The 19210-nt window shown below is 36.5% G+C and overlaps 1 protein-coding gene across 3 annotated transcripts in view; it reads right to left on the bottom strand.

The window, feature by feature from the left end:
• Positions 1–3183: 3183 nt before the first annotated feature.
• TAF2 (TATA-box binding protein associated factor 2) overlaps positions 3184–19210 on the bottom strand; it is a 60549-nt gene continuing 44522 nt past the window's right edge. For 2 of the 3 annotated variants that reach the window (XM_036398838.2, XM_036398846.2), the window contains exons 23-25: positions 17764–17993; positions 14517–14622; positions 3184–4807 (exon numbers count right to left, since the gene is read on the bottom strand). In XM_036398838.2, coding sequence (XP_036254731.1) covers positions 4542–4807; positions 14517–14622; positions 17764–17993 — 602 coding nt within the window. In that variant the 3' untranslated portion in view covers positions 3184–4541. Of the gene's footprint in view, positions 4808–14516; positions 14623–15035; positions 15189–17763; positions 17994–19210 lie in introns of all 3 variants that reach the window. The other variant, XM_036398854.2, reaches the window with a different exon arrangement.

Raw genomic sequence — 19210 nt, 5'->3', positions numbered from 1 at the left:
AGCTGTTAAACCAGCCCAAAGCATACCCACATAGATTCACTTTCATTCAGAGATTAAGGAAATCCAGCTACATATGCTTTCATTTGCTCTGTCACTTTATGGTGGTTACCACAACCTAAGCACCATACTAACTGAAGGATTTTTCAGTAAAATGCAAAGTGGTTCAAATGAAATCCTGACTCTTCTACATCTACAAAGATTGCTAACATTGTAGATTTATCAGGACAAAAATAATAGTAAAAGAAAGCCTTAGAAATGTGTTTAGAATATGTATATTTATGGTATCAGATGCCTATGGAATAATGCAACTTTAAATATTAGCTGCTGTGACTTAATTCATATGCAAACACTCATATATTATTGTCATTTAAAATTATAAAATCAGAAAGTAAACATATATTTTAGAATATATATTTTAATGAATATATAAAAATGGAAACATACAAAAGTATTTCAATCTCATCTAAAACATTTTTACTTACTTTGTGTATTTTAAGGGCTGCTGTTTAATACCAATGCTCCATTAAAATCTGGGTTCTTAAGTTCTGAGAATAAACTACCATAAAGAACTGAAAATAATGACATGACTCAAAATTTCTTGTATTAGAATTTGAAAAAATTCTATTTCTATGAATATGAAATCAACTAAAACTAAGAAGCTCTTTTATTCCCAAAGGCTGAATAGTGTAAGACACCAATTTTCATTGATAGGAGCCCTTGTGTCAGCCTGAGTGCTTTATGGACAGCAGAGCTTATTGATACAGAGATGTTTTGAGCTCACCCAAAACTCCATGGACTCCATGAAGGTTTCAGCATCCTGCTGTCCTTCCCTCCACAGCACTGGGACACTGCTGAAACTCCTGCTTACTTGGACTCGGAAGGAGAGGAGCTATCTCCTCATTAGATGCTTCAGCATGCCTACAAATTTAAGAGATGCAGTACTTACTTTGTGGACATTTTATTCTATAATTATACTGAGAAATAAAGAAAAAACCCAATGAAAAGTCTGCATTAGAAACACATACAGATATTTTAGCATTACATATTTGCCATGCACTTATGTGGGTTCTCATGTTTATATTAAACAAAATAAAGGAATTCGTGTTAAAAGCTGTTATGCCGAAATAAATTCTCCAGTTTGCTTTGCCTATTTTCAACAACACATTAATTTCTACTTATATGTATAATGTGCATTCCTGCAGTATTTGGATTTGGACTATCAAATAAAATAGTTTTACTTTTGTTCTAAGAAGAGTGCACTATAAAGCAGGAGTTTTAACTAAAAATCAGATCAAAAGCAACTGCATGGGTTGCAGGCAACCTATGAGGTTTGAAGGTGGAGAGAACAGAGAGATTAATCCACTGTCCAAATATCAAATTTAACTTGAATCAATGTCAGGTTATAACTTTGAAATAGTCATCAGGTTTTCAGCAGAAGAAAAACTCAACCTAAAACACAATTGGTGAGAGCAAAGATCTCAGTTTCCTAAACCTTCTGCAAGTGTTGGTCACATCCAGGGAGACACCACAAGAACTTCACTGACATAAATGAAAGATTAAAGACACCACAAAAACAACCATAGCAGTGAGGTGCCTGCACTGCAGCAGGGTGCAACATCCCATAAACATCCCCTCCAGATGTTTGCCAATCTGCTGCTTTAAAGCCTACAAGAAATGAGTTTTCACCTCATCATTGGGTGCCTGTTGGAATGCTTTTTATCTTAATATTCAACAAAAATATTTTTTCTTGTGAATAAAGGTAATACCTCCCTTCCCAAGGGAAATATAACAACTGATAAACACTTTTTGTTGTAGCAATATTTTAGGTATGTGAAGGGCGAGTTCCTCCCTCAGACTTAATTTGTTCTAGACCAGGAATACTCAGTTCTGTTTATGTATTTTCTTATATGCAATGTTACCTCTTGTTTCCATCTGCCCACTTAAAATATTTTGCCCCAAATCACTGGCACTCAATAGAACAATTACTTTCAGATCTTATATTGAAAAATTCCTGTTAATCCTTAAATGACTTTTACTTTTGCAATAGTATCAAACTGCTCACCTCTGTGCAAGCAGATGCTTTTTTTCACTCCACCATACTAGATGGGGAGAATGGCTTGCTTTCATGCACTTCCTTTCCCCTGGAGTTCAGTATTTCACATTCATTCTTTCTGAATTCCAGTTTGCTTTTTTTGAATCACCTGTGCAATCTGCCAAATTATTCTGATTTCTGAGCACACTTACCAGTTTGTGAACATAGCCTGTCCATGTTGCACCACCTGCAGACCTCAAACTTTGTATTCCATCAAATACACTAATGGATATTCTGAACCAGGAACATTATGTAACCTCAGAAACTGCATTAGAAGTTTTTTTAGATTCTCCCCCTCCCTCCCCTACCTTCCAATTTTCTGTTGGCAGTATCTTCACCATATTGTCTCAGCATGTATTTAATAGTTAAATTAGTCATACAGCAAAATCTCTGATGGCAGAATTCCTGTGCTACAGCTCTGCCTCAGTTCTGTATCACTGAACAATACTTTTTCTCTCAGCCTAAGAGTGTAAATCCACATCTCTGAAAGTAGAAACTACACCAGTATAAATTATCCATGACCTCATTTTTAAAACATAAATGCATCTGCCTTCAATCTCCCAAACAATGCCAGCTTTCATTGCTTATTAGCCCAGGTCTCCCACAAACACCCCTGGCACTGTTACATCACTGCTTAGCCAAGGGAAAAACACCTCAGAATATTTCCATTGAGCTATGACTCGCTGTCTCACAAGGAGTGCTGAGCTGAGCTGAGCTGCACACATGGTGAGTACCCAAAACATGCTCAGCACCTCATCCAGCCCATGCTTAGGTGTTCCTCTTGCACCTTTAGCTCACCTAAGCTCCAGGAGCTTGCAGTTACTGCTAAAAGGAAACCCAGGAGGGCTTTCCCTGACCTGGCAAAGCAGCAGATCAGGAGAGGCTGCAGGGCTGCCCAGGCCTGTTGTGTCTGAATCCAGCCCAAACGGGTTCCAAGGGCAACGATCAGCACAACTATCTGTGCACTATTAAAAGGATGTGGTGTTTGAATAACAAAGTAAGTATGTGCATATTACAAAGTACCTGAGCCTATCATCTTTCTAGCCTACAGATAACTTTTTATTCCAAGAACTACAGGATTCACCAGCAGGTATAGAATATAAAAGTATTTATTAACTTTCATGAAACAGATTATGGCTTAAAAAAAGTCTTATTGGGTCCCTCTTGAACTGTCTCTCTTTGCTCTAAGAAGAAGAATCAGTCTCTCATGAAGATTTGTGAAAATTGATAAAAAAAATATTTAACCCAAATACAACCGTCTTATAGAACATTATGTGAACTCTGGGCAACAGAAGCTAACCAGCATATGGAAATAAAACACTGCCTCTACACATATAAAGAGAAGAGATAAAAAGAAGCAGAGATTATTTATCGCTATTATTAAAACTTTTTTAAAATTAAGTTTTTAAATAAAACACTTCCTAGGTGTAAACAGTACACTGCATAAAACACAGCTAAAGAAATTTAAATGCATCCATCATTTCAATTCCCAGACCTAGTTTAATCTGATATATTTCTACTGTGGATCCATGAGCTGATCTTGCTTTCAAACAAACCACCCGTCAGGAGGAAGAAATAGGTATTTTTCAATATTTTAATTTTTAAACTTTTCAGAATTTTTAAAATTTTAGCAAGCATCTTTCAAAAACATATTCCAATGTAAGCTTAAAGAAAAAAATCCTGCCTCTGTCAAAATAATTCGCAAACTTTATTGGATTTTTAAAAGCCTAATTACAGGACAAAACATGCATTATGCATTTTGCTAAAATTCCAAAAACAATTGCAGAATTTAATCATATTAAAAGGCTCATATCCATAATAAATACCACCAGCTTAAAAGCAGCCAGAAATTTTTCATGAGTTTTAGTATCAGAAAAATGCAAATGTTATACATACTGTTGTTCTTTTAGAAGTCTGACATTACGTTGCAATGGTTACAGCAAGATACAGGCCAGCTGAAGACTAAAGAAAATAACTGACTTTCGAGGAGATCTACACTTAGTTATACAATACTGCCCTGGAAACAGTCTGTCACCAAAGGCTTGGCAATTGGCTTCTGCTTAAAACATACTCTGCTTTAACATTCTTCAGGATTAAACCATAATTGATTCTGGCAATACACATGGTAAGCGTGATGTGCAGGGGGCTGCCAGCGGACATGGGGCCCTTACATAAAGGGCTGTTTTCTTTGTTTAAAATGGAAAAGAGAGTGGGAGGTGTGGAGAACAGTGAAATACAAAATGAGTCAGAATCATAAACCATATTTTTTGAATCAGATTTCAACAACCACACATGCAAACAGAAGGCTTCAAAGGTGGCAGAGCTTCTGAATTGCTAAGACAATTCACATATTCTTAGTTCCATAAAAAAAGATAGAAGCTATAGTTATGTACATCCTTCTAACCACTCCAAGAGTATTTCAAGTTGAACTCCAGAGAAGCCATCAGTATCAGTCTGAAAGTGATGGGGAACGGATTGACCGTGCACTGGCTGGACTGTTAGAGAAAACAAAAGGATCCTTTTCTTTTTCTTTAGTATCATGTTTATGTTTATGTTTATGCTTATGCTTGTGTTTCTTCTTCTTTTTCTTGTGCTCATGGTGGTGATGGTGATGGTGGTCGCTGTGTTTTGAGGAGTTGGATTCTTTGCTGAACACAGAGAGTGGAGCTGCTGAGACAGGGTGCATGTTTATCTCCCCTGCAGATTGTTCCTTACCTGAAAGAATGGATACAGTGGGATTAGCAAATGTTTAACTTGCATTGTTTCCAAACATAAGGAATTCTGAAACATCAGGTAAAACCTACATTATCATTTAAACATAAAACCATGGAATCTGTTACAATGCTTGTACCATTTAGCTTCAGAGAAGGTTCTGAACATGCCATTCAAGTTCTCAATCTACTGACAATTTTTAGAGATGGTCCTTCCTTCCTCAATAGCATAAAAGTGTCCCAGACAATTGGGAACTGTAAAGAGCTCTAAGAAACTTTAAGTCATACTGGCTTCCTGAAATTCATTTCTAAATAGAGTAGGAAGACCACAGAATAATGCAAATATAACTGCTTGTGAAAATTCTCATATAAAGTGCTAAGACTGGCATAATAAAGTGCATTTTTGGGATGTGAACTCTTTTTAGTTGGGAGGTAAAGCTCCCTGCAAGAAAATACAAACCTCTTGATAGTGGAAAACTAAACTGATTTTTCTAAAAATTACCTCTTGCAACCAATTTAGCCTATTTCAAAGATTAAACAATGGGTTTTTTCCTTAAACACAACCAAATCCCAATAAAGATAATGATACCATCTTTATCACTATGTATTTCACAAGTACACTAGAACTAGTTATATACTGAGCAAGCCTGGTATCTGAAACTGAGGAAGGAGATATGATCCATGACATCTCAATTCAGGAATGACTTTCTCATTCTCTCTTTGGCTAATTTAATATTTCATTATTTCAGACAGACTGCAATAGCTCCAATAGTAGAGATTAAAGGGCATTACTCTAAGGATACCTTCGTTGAAGAGTGGAAACACTTGGAAGGTAGGAATACTCAGATTCCTTTAGTCAGAAATTGAATCAAATCACTCACATTGCAAGGATGCTTTAACAACTAGATATATGTAGAAAAGCACCAGCAGATTTTTGAAGGCAGCTAATCCTCTAAGTATTACTTAAAGATTTTCTTCATTACTACTTTAAATATGGGGCTTTTTCCCATCCAGTTTTTGGTGAAAATATCCCAATTAAATAACAAGAAATAATGCTATTTGATGTTCCTGTGCAATAATCTTTTTCTATATATTTGAAAACACATTTATTTACCAGTACATCTTTTTGTTGGTTGGTTGTGTAACTCTAAAGGCAAGAATGATTTGTCTGTGGTAATGATTCCTGGAAGTCTAAAGAGACACCTGTACTATGACAAGCAAGTATTGAGAACAATTTCCATGCAATCTTTCTAGCCTCACCTGAAAGACTGAAGACTGATTCAATCCTGCATATATATAGGAAAACCTCTAGATTTTCCTATATATATGCATACATATATGTACAGCTGTTTGGGTTTTGTTTGTTTATAAATATGTCTGGAAAAAACAAAATCTACATCTATATGAGATGTTTAGCAGTCAGAAGAGAAACAGAATGTTTCTTTTTTAGTGAGGATAGTCAATAACTTACTATGGGACAAGGTGGAATTTCTACTGCTTGAAGTCTTAAGCAGCAAAATGATGTCTTTCTAGAAATATGTTTGGTCTTAACCACAAGAGAGGAATATGGTGCAATATAAAATTCTGTTGAGGTTTTGAAGGAGGCTAGTTTGAAGTACAATAGTTTTGTATAAACTTGAAATATATATCTCTAATATCAAGCTATTTTAAAAGGCTTTAAATTTTATTTAATCAGAACTAAGCAGCACTAAGCTCATGTTACCAATTCAAAAATTTATTGTTAGAACTTACAACTTTACTTTTTTATGTATCTTATGGCAGGTAGAGGAGATGCACACCAATTTCAATTTCCACTTGCTGACTCTAATACATATCTACTACATTTTTTTTACATTGTCTGGTGCTATTCTCAACAATGAAGACAAGCGTGCAAGTATACTGCATTTGATGCAAAAAGGTACAAGACTGCTTTACTATGTAACTATTTCCAATTCTATTTTTAAAAGGAATTCTTCCCATATCTAAACCTATCCCCATAACCTGAGCTCCTTCCTCTAAAGCATTCACTGTTTAGACAACTTTATTTAGCAGCTGCAAGAATACAAAACCAGCCATTAAACAGATGACACAATGGTGAAAAAAGGAGTATATCTGGCTCAGGGCGTTGGAAAAGGAAAGGGTGGAGGCTGTATCTCAGAAAACCAAAGCAGGCAGTATTTGATGCTGTTAAAATAAGCTGCAGTAGTTACAGGTGAACTGTGGCAGTGACACAAACAGAGCTCCCAGAAACACAGAAATAAAGATCTTGGCAAAAAGCCTGAAGACCACTGATTGGTTGTATGGAAAATGTACAAAAGATGACCTAAAGTCCTGAAGACATTCTCATATGTTCTCAAGCTACATGCACATGATACATTAATATACACATGGCAAAATCAAACTAACTTCAAATAGAAGAAAAAACCCACACAACATGACACAAACTCTTAAAACTTCTCAGCTCCATTAATACCAAACTGTGGAGTTATTTTTGTATGGAAAATAAACCTGTAAGTCTAGACACTACATTTGTAACAACCTCAAACTGAAGCTAAGCCTCTGAACTTAAAAAATTTTAACCAGAACTGGTATAAAAACACTGGTTAAAGTCTGCAGGGATGATGTAGCAGTAGTGTCAAGTGAAGATGGAGGATGCAACCAAACAGACTCTCCTGACTCTGTTACATGACCTGCCACTTGTGCTAATTTCCTGCAGTTTACTGAACTACCAGCTCTGCTAAGGCAACACTCTGTATTATCACCTCATTACTTATTTCAGGTGTGTTATTCAAGAAATCTGTTTGTTAAAGCATTTAAACACCAGTGACTGGGGTAAGTTAGGGAGCAAATACAACAGTAGTTGAAACTAACAGGACCAAAGGGGTGGTGGTGACCACCTAGAGAGGCAAGAAGATCTTCAGAAAAGGGAGAAATGAGATCCAACTGCAACTCAAGGGCTACTGACACTTAGGAAGGCAGTAAACATTGGTAATATGGAAAAGACATCAGTAAGAAATGAAAGAATGACATTAAAAAAATCTGCTTCTACTGAGCCAGCAATAGGAGTACACACACCATTTCTGCATAGAGTCACAATAGTGACTCTAAGTCTCTTGGGTAAAGCCTATGCTAGGAACATGACAAGTGTAGTTAAGGAAAATAAGGCTAAATAGAAATTGCCTCACAGGGCAATATAATCATCCTTTTATCAACAGGGGAAGAAGGACTGATGCAAAGAGGCACAGAGCACTCCCTCTTCCTGCAGGGAACCCCCTTCTTCCTGGCACAGGGAGCAGGATTGAAACCCGGGTTTCACAAAACACACAAACACAAAAAAAGTGGAGGGCCAGCCCAGGAGCTCCTTCTGAAGTGGTTAGTAGCATTCCTTTGAAGAAATTGCACATACATGTGTCTGTCCACATAGATCTCCTCCTGTTTAGGATGTGGAGAGTCCAATGTAATTGTTGGGTTTGTGGTGTTCCAGCTAGCTGGGTAGGTGCTTAAAATTAGACAGGATTATGATCCTATGGGGGAAAGATCAGAATATTTGTGTACCATTTGCCCCAGGGACAAATAAAAATGCTGTAGATGTTGTGAGAGAGAATAAAATATGAAAACACAGATCTTGTAAATTAAAGGGATTTGGATCCTGATAAGCTTTAAAGTAACATTTGCTGTCATAATACAAATTGCTGTCAGATAATTCTAACACCCTGTTCACTTAAGTTTTAGTGCTCATTGGTGCATTAACATTGAACTATATTGCTGGGTAGAGTGTTTCACCTATTTTTCCCATATTTTGTTTTTGAACTTTTACAGTATGAAAACCTGTAACTTGAGACTTTAACATGCCAACAGGCTTTTGTGAGACATTTCATATGGTCCCTCCTATGCTTCTGATTTTGTGTGAAGAGAGTGGGATGCCACTGTTCTTTGCATTGCCAATAAATGTAAAACAGCTGGCTGATACAGGATTTTTACAAATTGACACCTGTTTGAAATTATCCCATTTGCACCCTAGTTTACTGAAACATCAGAGAGGGAGAAGACAAGTTCACAGATCATAGCAAAGTCTGAAGCCCATGGTCCTGAGGACAGGCTGGTGCTGCAGCACCTGACAGGGACAGGCTCTGGGAAGAGGGGGACGTTGATACAAGTGCAGAAACATTTCATGTGTCTCCCCCAGAAGCCTCACCAATGAGAAAGGTAATGCACTCTCTTTGCAGAGCAGCTGACCTGCATCTCTGACTAGCATTTTCTCTAAAGAGAAAACATTCAGAAAATACCATAAAACCAGTTTCAAAATGACCCTGTTTTTCCTTATTTCTTCTTTTCTTTTTAGTGTTACTCTGGAAACATCCAAGACACACTATTTTTTAATTTAATGCTGTGTTTATGCATCTGTTGAACCACCAACAAAGTACATAGAAAAAGTTACCAAGCATAAATGATTTCAGGTTTCCAGAATGCCATGTCCTGTAATTAGTCTAAAGAACCAGAATTTTCAAATTATACATCTCTGCAAAAGGTTATCAATTTTCTCTCTAGAAGAGTGCTCTTTTAAGGTCCATGGGACAAAAATTAAAGTTTGAGGGTGAAAAACAAAGGTCTAGTTAAAAAAACAAAACCAGCCAAAGGTTTTCTGAAGATATGGTAAACAAATCAGTTAATTTGGAACCAACATAAACATTTTAACTAGTTCAAATTTACAGAGTCATTTGACTTCAATTTTTTAGTGAGATTTAAAACCAGATAGACAATTTCTTATACCTATACCAAAGATAAAACTAAAGTATTGTATAGACAAGTTGGTGTTTTAACTAAAATGTAGTTTTTACTGGTAAAAAGTTTGCTTTTCTCATCTGACTTTCATTTAACAACTATATTGCCTTAGACTAAAATAATATCTTAACTGTGGTGTTATTTTTACTACATTTATTTTAGTATTCTGGAACATTCTAGTGAAATCACTGTTTTTGAAAGAAAGAACATCTAAATCAGGAAGCCAATTCAGAATACTTTGTGTGCCTCTATCAGTTTCAGGTAGTTCACTTGAAAACTTGCTAGCCTTACTCATCCTCTAGATTTGAGAGTGATTAGTTGTTTTCTCAGAGACAGTCACAGCTACAGTATTATGGTTTTTTTATTTAATCATGGAGTTGACACACTGCAGCCACATACTGATGCAATTCTCATTTCTGTTGTCACTATCTGCAGGGTTTGTTTCTATTAAAGCTGCTTTCTTTACTTTGGAGTAAATCACAGGAAAACACCATTCCTTATGAAGTGTACTATTAACCACATACTATTTTAGTGAGGCAAATTTATCTACAAACCTCAAAGCCTATGAGCTACCACTTTGGAAACAGTTACATCTTGAGTAATAAAGTGTAACAGATACTGTATTAATACTATATGTTATTAAAAGGTATTCTAGCAGAACAGCTGTAACAACTTTTACCTCCTTAAAATGTAAAGCAAAAAGCCATCATTGTCAGTGGTGCCATTGAATCCAAGAAGTGTTCATTTATATTTTTGTCTGTGTGCTGATGTTTTCAGAGCACTTTTTGGCAGAGAGCCACTAAAGGGTGGACTTTGAGGTACTGGTGCACTCTCAGCTAACTGCAGAGGACTGGGCCTCGCACACAGTTTGGACTGAATTCCTATTTACTCCTGCATCCAAACTCCAGGTGCAGTGATTTGCACCCCAGGCTTGGATCTGCTGCTGTAAAAGTACTGTTTAAACATAATAACTACAGTAGTTTACACTTTACTGCAGCATATACTGCATGTCCAGTTTCAAAATGTTTCAGAAAAAAGTCAATCCAGATAAACTATAATTTCCTGAAAGTGCAGTAACTGTGATAAACAAGACCACAATCTGATCAACATTATGACTGTGGTCTAGACCTCCAAAGTTTTATCTACACAGTAAACAGAGCAACCACAAAGTCAGCAGCACCAATTTCCAATTTGACTATCCCAGAAAACTGCAGAAGAATTAACAGAATGGCCAAGGAATCTGTTTGATCTGAGTCTGAATGTTCAGGATGTCCTCAAAGCTCACTGCCCCTGAATGTCATCTGAAAAAGAATGCCAGTGCACTAAGACAACATCACTGTATTTTATTTTTCTTTCCTTTGCAGAAATAAAGAGAGAATTGGATGCTGCTTTTTATCAACTTTCAAACCATCAAAACTAGTTGGAAAAAGTTCACTTAAGTGTTCATCAGTGATGAGCTATAATGACATGTCACTGGCAGATCATCCAGCCTACAGCCAGGCATTTATTTTGGAAGCAGAAAAGACCAGGCCAATCAATAACCACTGACAGATACAGCAGAACCTTTTAAAGGTTACTTCTGACATACTGTACTTTCAGATGAGTGAAATATTAAAGAAGTGTACCTTTATCTGATTTCACTGAAGTCAACAAAGCAAGACAAGTCACCTCGCAGCCTGAGAGATCAAATCTGTTGCTTACAGAAAATCTCATCTTGAAAGTCTTTTATCTTAAGATTTAAGTGAAGGGAGTGTTCCTAATATTCTTGATGATTAACAGCAAATAAAATCTGTTCTCACATTAGAAATGTAACCTTGCACAGCCTTGGAGGTTCAAAGGAGGCTACCAAGTTTCCAGCCGTAAGGGCAGATGAGTAATGGTCACAACAGCATTCTTTAGACAATTCACAACTAATGTTTTGTTTGTTTTAATAGTTTCTTGATAAAATTATTAGATTCCCCTATAACTGCCAGAGTGCACAGTTTTACTATCACAGTCAGGATGCTTTAGTAGGATTTAAACCAATTATTTTCCGTATGAACTGGGACAGGTGATGTAATTATAACACTGAAACCTGTAATCCAGCACGTGTTGTATTAGAAAACTTTTTGTTGTCTCAGCCTTAACTTTTCACATCCATGGGCAGAACCATGCAAAAACATTCTCACCCTCACTCCCCCACCCCTGACTTTTAAAGGAAAATATTTTCCTGGTGTTAGGGGGGGTTACATCAACTTGACCAAATCCAAATGATCATTTGGGGTGGTCTGGGAAATGGAAAAAGAACAACAACACAACAATCCAGCAAAAAAACACAGATACTACAGGACCCTACGTGAACTTCCTCCCGGCAGCTGCTTTTCACATGCTGTGTTCAGCTGATGACCTAACACCTCATGTGACACGTGGGGACAGAGCCCACAGCTGGGGGAGGAGCACTGTGGGTGGACTAAGAGCTCACTCCTTCCAAGGAGTCAGAACTGAGGCAGATTTACTAACAAGACACTGAGACCATTTCAGAGCCTCCTGTCAATCTGTTTCACAATAATCACTCCCTGAAATGCACCCATCCTCCATCACTGCTGTAAAACCTCACAGGCCCTGGGATTCCTTTGTAAAACAGAACACTCCAATGTGTGAACAATTTTATTTATGTATGCTTTTATTCTTCCCCATCTGTTTCTTCTCAGCAGTATACCATTTCCTAAAGATTGAACTATCTTTATGTACTCAGTCTGTAATGCATATATCTCTGCTTCTAAGGAAAATGCCACGAATAAGAAACAGGTGAAATTTTAGAAGCAAAAAATATGTGAACTGTTTCTAACCACAAAAACAACAACAACAACAAAAAAAAAAAAAAAAAATCTGAAGTGTTTCAAAATAATGCTTTTCAAAGGCTTACTATTTAAAATGAATTCTGGTGCAAAACCTAGCATTTGTCTCATTATTACCTATGAAAGAAAATGCATCACAGTGTGCTGAATGTCTAAACAACTGAGGTGAGAAGGTCATTCAGGACACAAGTGAGACTTGAAGTAGCTTGTGTCTGCTGGGGTCTATAAAAGCACCACTTAAGTGGCCACTGCTCCAGTCTTGGTCAGACTTTACCCTTCCTGACCACCAGCACAAACTTAATCCACAGTCCCAGAGCACAGAGCTGGTGCACAGAGGGTCCCCTAAGTCCCATTTGTGATGGATTTGGCAGACTTTTGTTTATGACTTTAAATTCCATAGAATGTGAAAATCTAGTGAAAAAATTGTTCCAAAATATCATGTAAGAGTTATAAATACTAATCCTCAGCAGATCAGCTTTGCACTTGCATGCCCTGCATGCTTTACTCTGTGCCACAACAGGAAATGTGATGGTTGATAACATTGAGACCAAAACTCAAAGCAGCTCTGAGAAGTTTAAGCTAAAGCTTTGCAGATATAGGCTCCTAAGTTCATGAGAGTAACCTATATGCAGCCTGCCCCTTTACCTTGTTGAAGTAAGTAAAAAAGCTGTGGGTTTTGCTACTCTAGATACCTAACAGCAAAGCTGTCCTGGTGGAGTTGGCTGTAGGCACATGTCATTAACTGAAGGCCATCTGGAATCCAGAAACTAGACCTCCCTGTGTTTTAATGTCCCCATATGACCTTAATTTCTTAGCTAAGAAGTGACAGCAGTGACCTTTTATTAAAAAAAATAAAAATCAAAAGAAAGAAATAAAGTCCCTTAGTGTCTAGAGCATCTGCCAAGGAAGGAAAAATGTTATGTCCAAGGCTCATAACGGGGTATGAGCCTCCAGCTTCTGCACCACTGGCACCAAGGCACCAACCTCAGCAGGATCCTCAGGGCAGCAGCTTCCACCAGCCCTTCTCTTAAATGGGGCCACTAAACTGCCTGGTCACAGGGAAAGCAGGTAAGGTCACCTGTGAGCATAGCTCAGCACTTAGGGCACTCAAGATGGAACCAACATTCCAGATCCTACCACTAAGGTCTGTTTCTGTTTTACACTAGGCAGTCACTGGATAAAAACCGAAAAACAAGCAAGAGGGTAATTACTCTGAAATCTAAACCCAAAAACTTCACTTTTACACAATACAGTACTGCAACCTTAAAATCTTGTTCTGAATCTGTATGGAAGATTCCTCAAAATGCTTGTCACATGGCCTCAGCTTTGCTCCACTGGCACATTCTGGAACTGAACTTCAGACACATTGTTAAAATATTTTGAGAAAATGAGACAAACCACCAATTTTTTGGCTAGAGACAGAGAAACAAAGAAGGTGGAAGTTCAACCTGTTTTAAAGTTTCTAAGAAACACTATGCCTTGAGAATAATTTTGTCAAGTATTGTATAAAAAAAGATACTAAGAGAAGTAGTAAAAGAAAGGAAGGGCTTGAAATGAAACAATTTCACTCACAGATGCAATCCTTTCAAATTTGGAAAGCCCTTCTAAATATCTTTGAGGCTTTAACATTTGTTAATGTTAAGTTATAAATCTTAAATATAGATAAACTTATATATTAAGTTATTAATATATTTGAGAGGTTTTTTTATCTGAGAAGTCTTTCTATTTTTTTAATCTTCAAAATTGCAATTTTTTAAATGACACCAATTTCAAAACAAGTTTTACCTAATTACTTATGGGATTCTAATTAAACTTGGTGCTCTTCTATTCATTCTTTAGCTTTTCACTTTCATAAGCATGATTTATACTTGTCTTACTTAGATATGTGTAAAAATACACATGTATACACTTCTCTATGCATCTACTGAAACCTAAAGAAATATTCTTATGCACTCTTTCTGCAGTTCCTGGAATTCCAGTAACATTTAACACTTACCAACACTGTAAGTAAGGAAATAAGCAGTAGCAAAAAACACCTCACAACTGAAGTAGTTAAAAAAAATACAACCATCTTGCCTATAAAGTTACTCATACCTGGTGTAGATGGTCTCTCCAGCATATTCAAATGATGGTAAATGAAGGCTTGGCTGTCATGAACTGTGTCCATATCAATTTCCTCTTCCTCTTGAGAGTTTGAGAACTAAGATATCAGGAAAAAAAATAAGCAGATGCTAATAATTCATAAAAACATTACTAAGCAGAATTTAATATATTTTATTTTTGAGGTAAACTGGGGGTGAGAGGGAAAGGAAGTGATATCTACCACTGCAAAAGAATAAAAATTCAGTAAAATTAAAAAGGGTCAGTGTCTTTCCTTCTTTCTAATTTACTGTGAAGCTGTGTGAACAAGAGCATTATCTGTCAACTTTAGCTCTTGCCAGCCAATAAAGAATCTGATAGGAAATGATTTTGCCAAAGTAAGCAAAACAACTGCTGTACATATATACACAGCATGCCTTTTGTTTCAACACAGCTTCAAGGGAAGCCAGCAGACGCCACTGCTGTTATTCTGAACACCCTACACATTGTGCAAGTTGAATTTCCATTTCTTACTCTGATTTTGAGTTTGACTTTACTGTCTTCATTCTTCTCTAGTATTTGCCCTGGCTCCAATGGAGACCCGAGTGGCATATCAGCCTTCCTCTTCACCCCCTGCTGATGACCAGAAATGCTGGATGCTGTTTCCTTAATAAGATGATCATCCTCCTGAAGCAGCATTAAAAGACCAAAATTAGAAGATAGCAAGATCCATGTTTCAGAGAAAGCGACCTGATACCTGAAAAATCTTCTGAGTAAAGTGGGTGATTTGAACAAAGTTTTCTCTGTAGTTCTGGCAAGAAGTATTTTCTAAAACCCTGTATGGATTTGTGCCAACCACTCCTACAAACATAGTTTCTCTTTACTTCTATCCCTGCTCCCTCTGCATATCTAGCATTGGCATCTTTTCTGTCGCTTCTCACAATCATGGTACTGTTGGTGTGCAACAACATTTGCTGCCTCTGAATAGCCTGTCTATAAATCTGTGCCTTGCAGACTCTCCTCAGGACAAATCTCAGTTGAAAAACTGCGATAGCCTCTGATCTACACATGGGATTTAGCTAAATCTTCTTTTAGTTTGTTTTAAAAGCTAAAGCTTACTTTACTTAGTACAAATCATAAGTACTTATAATTTTTTCTTTATTTTACTACAATATTTATTAAAAAAGAATAAACTGTTTTGTAAATTACTGCTTAGATTATAAAAAGAGCAAGGTCAAAGAAGTAGAAAAATAGGAGAGTCCTAAGTTACACATATAGTGATGAAAATAGGAAATAGGTGTTTCAACAAATCCAACAGACAAAATTTAGAAGGTAAAATAAAGCATCCACAGAAGCAAACATAATTAAAAGCTCATTAAAAACTATAACAGGCATAGATACCATATATTCTAAAGGGCATATACTGTTCCCCTGAACTGCTCTTCTTCTATCCTACAAAGGGCACTCTAGCCCCAAAACTCTTGCCCTGAACAATTCAAGCTCCATTTTATGAAGTGGGTAACTTCAATCATCCTCAGCAGCTTCAGTGGCACTACTCTATCAGTACTGATTTTAACACATTTATGCTCTCAGTGTATGTCTAGTTTAAAGAAACTAGTTAATCTGATAAATTCTATCACCTGTTTACTCTTTTTTCCCCTCAAATATGCATTTCCCTTTTTCATGCCTATTACTTTGTCCAAGGCACTGCTGTTGTGAAACACTTCTGGATTAACTTTTTCTGATGTAAGAGGCAGTCTTTGTTTTACACTACTGGAAAATTAGTTCCCTGAATTTTGGGGAAGTTACAGTGAAAATGGTAACCTTAAGGTAAGGGGCAGGAGAATGAAGATGAGGAATAGGAGGAGATACAAGGGATGAAATACAAACTGAGGCTTATACCAGTGCTGTATTTCCACACCAGCACAAGCCAGTACGCTGCTAAACGAAGCAGCCTCATCCACACACGGTTCTGTCCTGGGGTGCCACAAGCATTTTTACAACTGTGTGACAAACTGGCTCAGGAAACTGAAATATCTGTTCATAAAAAGGTACTATTCAACCAGATCCTCCCTGATCCAGCTCACTGTTGCAGCAGCCACTACTATGCTAGCACAAGGGACAGGAAAGTTTAGGAAAAGAAGAAGAAGAAATCTTTTGGTAGTCTGGCTGCAAAAAAAGTTTGGGTGTTCACTGAAGTGCAGCCTAAAAATCTGCCAACAAAATGCCTCCTGCTATTTAATTCTAATGATTAGGTGCAGCAAATTAGGACGTACTACATGCTCTGTAAGTATGCAGAACAAGTCTAACAATATCTTACTCTACCAGCATTTTCTCCCCCTGCTGGAAAGGGCCTGCAGGGTACTGTTAATTAGTACTCTCAGCACACTTTTCAATAAAAACTATTTAGACATTAACTATGATAAAGTAAGAAGAAACCATCCTATTCAAAAGGGTGGAAAGAGTTTCAAACATGCTAATCACATGCTGGTTTTGAAACTGTTAAAAAAATCACTTATTATTTCCATGTCTGTTGATTTTTTTCCCCCCTCACAATTAAATTTGTCCAACAAAAAATACTTGGTCTTGTAGCAGTGGCAGTTATTCTTGAGGAAAGTATGACCTTAATAGTTTATAAAAATTTATATTCTAACTATGCAATGGAGTATGTGTTAGGACTGAAGCCTCCAAATCCAGAAAGATACCAAACTGAATACATGCCATTCTTCAGAAGTTGTTACAAATCCTTCAGAGCACAATACCAAAATGTCAGATTCTAATGTTCAATGCAGATGTGTTAAAATTTCAACTTTCACATCACTTTAAGTTGTTTAAAATTAGGAGTATCTATGTATTTTATGATGCAATAGATTTACTGATAAAAGGTTTTGTTTTGGAAAATTGGATAACTTGTCTATAAGAAACAGTCTCATGAAAAAAGCTTTCATCACAGCATCAAACATTTCTGTGAATCATTTCATATCTCATAAGCAATATATAAAGTTTCATAAAGAACAGAAATGATGAGACTAGAAAAAAAAACAAGTAAAAAGCTTACATGCGCAATACAAAACAGTTAAAAAATGTATAAAAAGTCATGGTATACACCAGCTTTTCAAGTGGACAGAATAAAGAGCAATGAGGTCAGAAGATAGCTTAGGTAAAGCATGAGAGGCTTGAACACAATACAGAATTAAATCAGCAACCCATGCAAGAACTTGGAGCCAGCTGAATAGGATGGATGCAGATGTTTTGTGCTTACGGTGTTCTGAAATCCTACTGACTGCCCATGATTGTTAGAACTGATCACAGGCTCCTGATTATTTGCAACTGATTCAGGGATAATTGTTGGATTGAGTACAGCCTTCTTTTCTTTCAGGTTTAGAACAAGTCCAAGCTCTGGTAATGGTAAACAGGAAGGTCTGCTGAGGCCAAAGAGTGTGAAATAGAGGTCCACAGCACCACATCGTAATCTCCAGTCATGTGAAGTTCCTAAAATACAAAAGAGATTGTTAATACAGAGATAAAATCTCCTCTCCCACAAATATAACAGTTTAGGTAGTCCAGGCCCACCAGAGTATGACATTTTCTGTGCTTAAGATACACTTCCTTCATTATTCCTGCCTCTTATTAGCTCTTACTTGCTTTCTTTTTAAACTTTCCTGTTTAAAAGGAAGGCTTTAAGTTTCCTGAGTTCTAAGTTAGACAGATTTAGTAGACCAAGACTGGAAAAGTAAATGCTATAATAATGTAATGAAAAATAAAAGAAAAATAACCACACCCATATGCCTTTATTTTTCAAATTGCACTCTTAAGTTTTTTTTACTGGACAAGTAAATAGAAGACTTTGTTAGCAAACTGGCTTCCTGTATCAATGGATTTGCGGATATTCCATAAATTTGTGGAATATCCACAAATATTTGTAGATATTATTATATTGTATTATATTATTTCAAATATTTCTGGATATTCCACAAAATATAGTAAGAGCTTTAAGCATGACTAAGATTTTTATTCTCTGGAAACTGCACTGATAAGAGAAATGCACAAGCATGCTTTTTAACATCATTACTACATCATGAGCTTCACTAAATACTCAATACTTTAATTTGTATTCATACTCAAAGTATGTATTCTTACTGCATAAAGCAATACTTTATTTTTTAATTATTTTTCACTACAAACTGTGTACTGCTTTAACATCTTCATAGACAAATGGTCTAAGCACGTTTGGCACCAATCACAACAGAAAGACATTTAACATCTGGTGCAGTGCTGCAAATACAGCAGTTCTGGTGTTAACTCATCCCAGCTCTTGCCTGATTGCAAGTTTATTGAACATATTGTTCCCCAGCAGGAATTGAACTGTATCTGGTAAACAAAACACAGATGTGCCAACTGCCATATTAATGTGGCTTTGCAAGACTTAGCACAAAATAAAATTACAAGATCTATCCCAGTAAATAGTAGTTTTATAGGGCCAAAATAGTGTTTGGGGTAAGCTTAGCTTGCCCTTACCAGGGCAAATTACCTTACAAATTACCAGCTACACATACCCAGTTACAAATGAAAGCAACATGAATATTAATCTGGACATTTTTAACATTAAAATACTCCCCAGAGAATGACACATTCAAAAATATTAATTTTAAAACTATTATGATATTATCAATTTAATTCAGATTTACACAGAAAAAAACCCATTACAT

Source organism: Molothrus ater, chromosome 1 (genome assembly GCF_012460135.2).
Source record: "Molothrus ater isolate BHLD 08-10-18 breed brown headed cowbird chromosome 1, BPBGC_Mater_1.1, whole genome shotgun sequence".
Taxonomy (NCBI): domain Eukaryota; kingdom Metazoa; phylum Chordata; class Aves; order Passeriformes; family Icteridae; genus Molothrus; species Molothrus ater.
This window is presented reverse-complemented; position numbering and strand designations above follow the sequence as displayed.